The 9,210-nt window shown below is 40.4% G+C and overlaps 1 protein-coding gene across 1 annotated transcript; it reads left to right on the top strand.

Moving 5' to 3' along the window:
* Positions 1 to 1,469: 1,469 nt before the first annotated feature.
* On the top strand, positions 1,470 to 7,907 carry LOC104370680 (vertebrate ancient opsin). Its single transcript, XM_009979275.2, has 5 exons — positions 1,470 to 1,830; positions 3,358 to 3,568; positions 4,189 to 4,306; positions 6,296 to 6,535; positions 7,677 to 7,907. Exons 1-5 carry the CDS (start codon positions 1,470 to 1,472, stop codon positions 7,905 to 7,907), a joined length of 1,161 nt encoding a protein of 386 aa, XP_009977577.1.
* The last annotated feature ends 1,303 nt before the right edge of the window (positions 7,908 to 9,210 follow it).

The following is a 9,210-nucleotide window of genomic DNA, read 5'->3' as shown; positions in this document are numbered from 1 at the left end:
CCATTTAAAAATGTCTTTGTTATATTGGTTGTGGTAAGTAAGATTTACTATTTTTTTAGTTCAAAATATTCAGAATTTTTCTGATGCATAACTCTTTCTGCCAGTGTCCAGAAACCCTTTTGATTCCATTCCTGCATACCAAAAGATTTTAACCTTTGTTAACAAGGTGTTTCATGTACAAACCAAAGCAAATACAAACCAAGGGAAAGTATGGACAGGTAGTTAGTCATTTTCACTCTCACTCCAGCTCCTGTTTGTTTATTAGTGTTTTGTATATGGTGTGTGTCCAAAGTGTGAACTTTCTAAGACAAGAACTGGATTGCTTTTGTATTTTTGACTCTGGTTAATTCTCTGAGGCTCTAATTAACAATCGCGGTCTCTAACAATTATCTCACTTACAACATAGCTGAATGATTTCCATATTCTTGGAAGCCAGGACAGGTATCCAGCTTAATTTGTGGAATAATTACTGGGAGCTCTTTAGAACGGGAGTACTGACATATCTGTCACAGCATTTTTTCATTAAGGTGCAGAGATAACTGAGCCGCTCATCTTGGGAAACAAACACAAGTAACCCTAACTGCTAACGATTATTAAAGAGTTCAGATACATCCAATCATTTTTATCAGAAATATGTGACTAGCTATTAATTTTCCTGCTGTCTGTTGTCATGCTGCACTGATTTTATTTCTTTTCATGTATTTACAAATGCTATCTTTAAATATTTTTGTGCATCTTTTGAGTTTTTAGTGCTGAAGCCACAGTTAAAACCATTATGCGGTCATCAGGGATAACATCTATACTGTCTCTGATAGAAACCAAAATTCCACTGAATAACACAGAAAACTTAGTTAATTTAGAGCTTCAGTTCTGAAGCCATAAACTAGCCTGAGGTGTGGGCAGGGGTTTATAGTGCAGTTTCTTTCAAGAAAAGAAGCCAGGTGGGCTGAGCACCCCTCAGGGTGCTCCCAGCAGTGCAGGGCAGGAGGAAGGTCACTCCACCCTCGCTCTTAGCAGGAGAAAAGCTTCATTTTCACTGTGCTAAGGGTCAGGGAGGGGCCGAAGCCAACGCTTCATTCGCCCCCCCCCCCGAGTAGGGATGATCTGGGGGATATTTCAGCGCTGCTGTTGGCTGCCGTGGAAGGAGGGAACCTGCAGCTCCTGTAGCTGGGTTTCGCTACAGATCAAGACCGCTGCAGCAGGAGAGGCGGGAGACTGCTGGCAGAGAGGGGCAGAAGTTGCTCCAAGAGATTATTTTGCTCATCCCTGTTCCCACATTCACTGCGCAGCACTGAACTTTCCTCTGACCAAAACTTTGTTTCCTGGACTACTACTGGAAAGCAGAAGGATGGAGCGTTTGTTCACATTTCTGTTGGAGACAGCAAATTTCTCCTTTTAATCCTGAATGTTATTTACAGATTAGAAACGCCAATATTATACAATATTTTTTTGCTAGCGAGAGAGAAAAAATGGATGCATTCAGAGCAGCTGAAAATGAGTCGCTGTTGTCCAGTTCCTCTGGTCCTGCCAGATGGGATCCCTTCCGTCATCCCTTGGACTCCATCCAGCCCTGGCACTTCAGGCTTCTGGCAGCAGTAATGTTGGTGGTGACCTCCCTGTCACTTGCTGAGAACCTGGCTGTAATCTTGGTGACTTTGAAGTTCAAGCAGTTGAGACAACCTGTCAATTATGTTATAGTCAATTTGTCTGTGGCTGATTTCCTGGTCTCACTCACTGGTGGCATCATCAGCTTTTTAACAAATCTGAAAGGTTATTTTTATATGGGATACTGGGCTTGTGTACTGGAAGGATTTGCTGTCACATTTTTTGGTAAGCTTCATTTTGTTTGCAGGTGTATGTCCTTTTTTTTCCTTCAACTTCCTTCAGTGTATTCCACCAGCTACCCTGCAGCTTCCCAAGTCCCTGACTTTGCATGCCTTTGAACTCACAGCTTCTTTCCTCAGTTACGTGTGTTCTGTAGTGGATCTTATGTGTGAGTCAGTAACATGTACCACGGTCATGTATCAGCGGCTTGTTGCATTTATACTGATCATTGGATGTACTGGATATGTAATGAGGAAAAGCTTGCTAATAGAATAACAGCATTGCTGGGGGGGGGGTGTTGAAACAATGTCAGAAAAAAAATTCACTATGTGTAACTGTTTTCAAGGTTTATATTTAGGTGTCTGCGTATATGGATAAATAGAGAGAAAAAGAGTGAGTGGCTGCTCTTAAACTGTAGAAGATATCTGGGCACAGAAATATTTTGTGTTAGCTCCCCTCCAGTAGTTCTGAGGAACCATGACACATCTGTAACAGTCACCCCTATGACTTTTTGTGATTCTTTTTCTTGGTTTTGTATTACTAACTACACGAGAAGTATTAGAAGTACTGTAAAAGGGGAAATCCACAGCACATGGTTCCCTGTGTAAACACACCTCTGCAGAATAAATGATTAGTTTAAAATGGGCCATCTACTCACTTGAGATAGACGTTCGTTCTGCCTCTCTGTTCCTGTTTCTGAATCTGCTTAGTAAAGACAGCGTTCGAACTCTGTCACTGCTCTAAACCAAACACATTGCTGATCCTCAGCCTGAAAAGGAGTCTCACAGTTGCTCTCAGCATGTTCAAGCTACACAGAGGGAATGTTGGTGAGGGACAATGCTACTGCATCAGTTTGTGGCATGTAAGCCATGTCCCATGGAGAAAGATCAGTCTATTTCAAGATTTCGGTGGCCAACCAGGTGATATGTGCCTAATAAACTGATAATTTGATGTTGTGAGCTGCTGTCTGTAGATTGGAGTTTTGTGACAGTCCAAAATGTGACATTTCTTGCAAAGATAGTGTTTTGAAGATATATCTCAATTTGTTGATTTGGAAGCTACACATAATTTGCAGCTTTTCAGAGTAGAATCAAATGAAAAAAAAAAGTTGTCATCAGTTAAATGGCCTGATGAGTTGCTTGGTTTTGTGGTCATGCTGTAGACTGACAAACTAGACTAATATGAAAATCTTGTGCTCTTAATAAATATTAGACTAATGGACATAAATTGCACATCCTTTCACAACTCGGGCTGGTGGAAAAGGTACCTGATGTGGTGGGTGGTCAAACACTGGAACAGGTTGCCCAGTGAGATAGTGGAGTCTCCATTTGTGGAGATACTCCAAATCCAACTGGACTTGGTCCTGGACAACCTGCCCTGTGGACTGTGCTTGAGTGGAGGGGATGTTGAACTAGATGACCTTCAGAGATGCCTTTCAACCTAAACAATCCTGTGATTCCGTGATGTGAGATAGTGTTTGCTTTTCAGTGAATCTACCCACTTTTTGATGATGACTGTGTTTTCTTACCATAGGCATTGTTGCTCTCTGGTCTCTTGCTCTGTTGGCTTTTGAGCGGTACGTTGTGATCTGCCGCCCATTGGGAAATATGCGCTTGAGGGGGAAGCATGCAGCCCTAGGTATTGCCTTTGTGTGGACCTTTTCCTTCATTTGGACCATTCCACCAACAATGGGTTGGAGCAGTTACACCACCAGTAAGATTGGAACTACATGTGAGCCTAACTGGTAAGGCCACTCTTGCACAGTATGGTAAAGAAATGAAACTTGCAGCTTAGGACATCTCAGGGGCAAGAATTTGAAGGAAAGGTTTAAAGATTATGTACATCTCTGCAAAAATGAAAAAGAAAATTGTAACAAAACAGAAAAATTTGCCAAGAACAGATTTAAAAAAAAAACAACGAAACATTTTAAATCCCTAAAGGACGTGTCTTCCATCTCTAATGCAAATAACCATGCTATACCTTGTGCTTTTTGTGAGGATTCAAAGAGGACAAGGAGACAGATTTTTCAGAAGACTGGACAAAGCCCTGAGCAACCTGGTCTGACCCCATAGCTGACTCCACTTTGAGCAGGAGGTTGGGCTACATGTCCCTTCCCACCTGAACTGTCCCACAGTTCTATGATCCTCTGCCTGTGGTTATAGGATCCTGTCCCAGCTCGCGGCCAAGGAGATGGCCCAGGGCTCCATCTGGTGATATGACCAGACTTGTAAAGGAGCACTTTTTGAATAAAAACAGCTGACGAAAATACTAGTGACAACTTTGAAGAGCAAAATTAATACTTGAAGAAAATAATAAGAACACATATTAGTAATACATACGCAATGTATTTTGTGGTTTTTACAGGTACTCAGGAGCTTATACCGACCACACGTACATTATGGCATTCTTCGCCACCTGTTTTGTAGTGCCTCTGTTGGTGATTTTGGTATCCTATGGAAAACTGATGCGGAAGCTGAGAAAGGTAAGAAGCAACACTTAAAAGTAAACGTGTTAAATGTGTATGTATGCAAACATTTGGAATTTTTGTGTTTGATTGTATATCAACATCAGACATAAGCAGATCAAATTTCTAGGCAGCAAACGCTCTCTGTTATTATCCCTTGTTCTGTAATTGTCCTTATGCACAGAAATTCATGCTATGGTTAGAAATGATTTTTCAAAGTGTGCAGTTTGCATTACTAGTCAGTACCTCTCATTAGCCAAGCATCATAGAAATGAAAGAACATCTGCCTCATACATAAAGAAACTGAATGACACAGTATTGGTTTATTTACAATTTTACTTCAATTCAGTGATGTATCTTAAGACTCAAACCAGATAAATCAGAATTTAGCTTAAAATGACTGCATTTGTAAATGTCAAGAGAGCTGGCTGATACTCTATAACACATGCAGAATAAGATGTAGCATTTGTAAATAATGTAATGCTGATTAGTAAATAAAATATTAGATTACGATAAATGCTTTTGGATTTTATTTAATGATTATGTTGACTTGATCCAAAAGAGAATCTGCAAAAAGTGAAAAAGAAGAAGATAACAGAGTAGGAAAATTCCTAACTGGAACAGGATTTTGAGACAATGTTTTGGGACAATATTGTTATATCTACTTACTGCAAAGCTGCCTTGTCTTTTTTTCAATTTACTGATGTTTTTAAAGTATCTGGGATAGTCAAATTCTTGTGTTTATTCTGAGTGTCGTTTTTCTCTAAGTAAAACAAAACAGAAGGGAAATTCAAAAAATATTTTGTTTTCTCATTAGAAAATACAAATTGGAACATGTGTACTTCAGGTGACATTGTGATTCCTCTAAACAGATTTTTCTTGATTTCCTCCAGGATTCATTTAGGGGAGAGAAGGTTAAAAGGCTGGGAGAGGTTGATTTCAGTATTAGACACAACAAGTGTCCCAAGTTGAATGTGAACAGCAGCACCAGCCCATTGCTGCTCACGGCACCCTTGGGCCAACTATAGCAGAAGACAGTTCTGTAGATAAGGTTGAAGTTGGTTGGCTGCAAGGCCAGTTCAAGGCATATTTTCTGCTCATATTTGCCTTGTTATGGAATTGTGCTTTTCATTATACTTTGCTGTACATGAACTCTTTTGTCAGGACAGCAGCAAATGCATTTCACAAAAAGAACAGAAGAGCGAAAGAGAAGGACACTGCTCCTACCAGTTTAGACAAAATGTTCTCTAGTCAGCTTTCCTGCAAGCCAAGAAGTGCAGATTTATCAGCGCAGTCTTTGTGCAGATCCAGAGCTGCTGTAAGCTGAGGTAGCTCCGTCGAAGTTAGTGATGTATGGCAAGTTGTACCACCTAAAAATGTAGTCAAAATTTCAGTTTCATATTTTTAGAGGTAACTTATTGTGATCAGATACTGCCAGTCACTCCTTCTGCCAAGGTCATTGTATTCTGTTATTTGGCATTCTAAATAGTGGCCAAGTCTTGTCTCTCATCTGACTAAAATCATTAGAATTACTTTTCTCATAGATGGAATTTAAAAGTATTTCTGCATTGCCTTGGGGCAATGAAGTCACCTGAGCTTGATTAACTGTCGTGAGGCTGGACAGCAAACCTGCGCCGTCGCTTCGTTCCTCCTGACTTGGCTGAAGCTAGCTTGGGGGTGTCTCTACAGGCTGCCGTTGTGCCTGACTGCAGCTAGATTTCTAGACAGAGATTGCCCTAGAAATTACTTTTTGCTTTCACTTTGACAATAAAAAATACAAAGATATTTAAGGTAAGGAAAATTTAATAATGAGAGTATACAGTAATTCATGTCCCTCAGCAGTAACATTGACACCCTGTGGTCCAGCAACAGCATCCTTATGTGCTGTCATACTCAAGAAGAGTAGGACTTTTCTTCTAGCATGGCAGATCATTAGCCTGCTCACTACATCCACTGGTTGGAGGCCTTATCGTTGGTTTTCTGGAATCTTCTGCCTTCTCTTTAAAGGTGTCGGATACACAAGGCAATCTGGGAACTATCAGGAAACCTGAAAGACAAGTGACGAGGATGGTGGTTGTTATGATCATTGCCTTTCTCATCTGCTGGATGCCATACGCCGCCTTTTCTATCCTAGTCACTGCGTGCCCCTCCATGGAGCTGGATCCTCGTCTGGCAGCAGTTCCAGCTTTCTTTTCCAAAACAGCTACTGTTTATAATCCCATTATTTATGTGTTTATGAACAAACAGGTACTGTATGCTCTTAAAGTGTCTTTAACACTCATATTTTGTTATTTTGTCTTGCTTTATAATGAATTATTTCTACCTGCCTACATGTTAGTTAACTAGCATTGCAATATCTGGCATTTAGAACTAAACAAAAAATCACTGTATCTCTACCTACTGGAAGACAGTGTAAGCCTCTATGCATTATTAAAATATTAATATTAATAATTATTAGATTTAGATATTATAAAGGAGAATCAGCACTTAGTGAACATCAGTTAGTTTTCTGTATGAAAATTCTATTTCAAGACTGTCTCAGTACATTTTTATAATTCTTTAGGAATGCAGCACCAGTGAGTTGCTTTTGAGGTGAGGTGGAAGTTTTCAATAGCTTGAATTTGTGCCAGGGGAAATGCTGCATTTGTGGTTGTATGTACAGGGAGGGCAGAAGTGTTGCATGTAGCTGTGGGACAGGGAGCTTTCTTCTCTGGAATGGGGGCAGAGGATTGGATGCAGAGAAGAAGAATTGACAAGGGGATGAACTAGAGTGACATGTTCACTGTGATGACAGGTATGACAATAAACTTGAATAGATTTATGCAATAGATGCAGCTACTAAGAGTGGTGGCATCAAGCAGAATATAAACATATAAGTGAAAAGAAGAAAAATAGTAAAGTGAATAAGAAGTGATTTATTTATTCAGTCTTGCAAAAAGAGCTGTTGCTTGTCTTACATCCTATGAACAGTACCCTGATCTCCCAATGCCTGGCAGATGTATGCTGGTCTTACCCTGCTCATGGCTGTGAACAACATGGAAACAAACCATCTTTGAACAGCTGGGTATTAGCATATGAAAGCAACTCATGACCCAGGAGAAATGACCAATTCTGACCATTAGATGTGGTTAGTAACAAGCAGAAGAGGAAAATCGTATTTTAGAGTAAGATTTTCCAGTAGTCTGGGTCTTTTTAGGACATCATTATTTCTCAGTTTTGGAGTTGTTCATGGTGGCACATGCAAATATATTTTATGGAGTTATTTCTTTATGTTCACGACTGACTCATGAGAGAACTTCCAAGAGTTTTAGCTAAGACACAGACTGCTTTATAGAGATATTTTAAAATTCCTTCTGTGTTTTGATTGATCTTTTTTTCAACTTTCTAGTTCAGGAAGTGTCTGATTCAGATGTTTAGCTGCAGTACCACAGAAACTGCAGAGTCCAATATGAACCCGACTTCAGAGAGAGCAATGCTAACCCAGGACAAAAGAGGCAGTGAGATGTCCGCCATGGCAGTACGTAGCTCCATTTCTAAGAGGAAAACCGGAGATGAACACCAAAATTGCTCACCTTTTGCTCAGTTGGCACCTTCAGAAAACAAAATCTGTCCCATGTAGCGTGGGAGATAGGATCATTAACGGAATGCTACAGCATATTTCCTTATTACCGTCACGTCATACAGAAAATGTCAGTGGGGACATTATGGTCCTGTGGACACCGGCTTTTGAGGTTCCAGGCTTCTGCGTGCCTGTAAGAGTTTCTTGGCTCTGCAGTTGCAGTCAAACACCTAGCCATAAGGTGAGTCCCTTCCTCCACTGCATTCCTCTTCCCAATCCACAGCCTGCTTACTCCTGAAGATGACATCGGGGAGCCCCGTGTTGCTATGCTGGCATGTAATGCAGTGTAGGATAGGAGAGTGTTATGCTGATGACAGCTCCTTAGTCAGCTGGACAAAATCATTAAGTGGCACATGGCTTCAATATGCTAATGGACAAATAAATAATATATAGCACACTGCTCACTCAGTTTCAACCACTGGAAGTTCAGGGAGGAAGAAGTCTGAGCACTGTTTTGGTTGGTTTGTTTTTTTTTCTGAAAAAGCAGAGAAAGACAGAGGCTTTTGCACTTACGTCTATCCTTAATGAGAACCTTATCTGGGCCACTAAAATCTCCAGCAGCTCAAACAAGCCATCCAGACTCCCAAGCACTATTTCATAAAACAAGCCCTTTCAAGAGCCATTCATATCCTCTCTCTGCATTCCCTCTTCGTCAAGAAAAACCTTTGTGCTCGTGGCAACTTTTAAAGTAAATTAATTTCTACTAGATGATTGTTGTAGGTCCCTTCCAAGTGAACTATTCTTTTAACTCAACTTTAGAAGAGCTAAGATCTGTCATGTTGTTGAGACCATGTAGCTCCAGGTGACAACTATGATTTCTGTTTCTTAACAATTACCATTTTCAGAAATCGATGGTTAAAGAAAACAAACATTATGTATGTGCTGGACCACATTACAGTGGAGCATGTTGGATGTCTTTATTTCCACTTGCAAATTTTTACTTTTTTCACTTCTGATCTAATGAGAACATCCCAGCACAGTAGGCAACTTGCAGCAGCCACTGGCACCACACTGCTGTTCTCCGAGGAGCAGTTGTGTCTCTATCCCTTCAGTCCTTAAATGCCTGTTTCTGCCTAAGTCACATCCTCACTACTTTTGAAAGAGCTACTGATCCTGACATAAAGCATTGACTTGTTACTACATCTTTGATATCAGAAGCAGGGAGTGCAACATAAACACACTTTCTGTAAACAGTGAAAAAGAACAGAAATTGCCAGGTCTCCTTGGCTGTGTTCCATCTCATATATTTAATTTACACAATGACATGCAGCAATATACTTAGCTTTAGTGGAATGTCACTTAC

This window comes from Tauraco erythrolophus, chromosome 9 (assembly GCF_009769465.1).
Source record: "Tauraco erythrolophus isolate bTauEry1 chromosome 9, bTauEry1.pri, whole genome shotgun sequence".
NCBI lineage: Eukaryota > Metazoa > Chordata > Aves > Musophagiformes > Musophagidae > Tauraco > Tauraco erythrolophus.
Note: the sequence above shows the minus strand (reverse complement) of the source record. Positions and strands in the feature narration are given on the sequence as shown.

What these genes read in the sequence shown, in the direction of transcription:
- LOC104370680 (XM_009979275.2), top strand. Translation starts at nt 1,470, where the DNA reads ATGGATGCATTCAGAGCAGCTGAAAATGAGTCGCTGTTGTCCAGTTCC. An exon ending in ATTTGCTGTCACATTTTTTG is followed by an intron (nt 1,831 to 3,357) that starts GTAAGCTTCATT and finishes TTCTTACCATAG; the next exon opens with GCATTGTTGCTCTCTGGTCT. An exon ending in TGATGCGGAAGCTGAGAAAG is followed by an intron (nt 4,307 to 6,295) that starts GTAAGAAGCAAC and finishes TTCTCTTTAAAG; the next exon opens with GTGTCGGATACACAAGGCAA.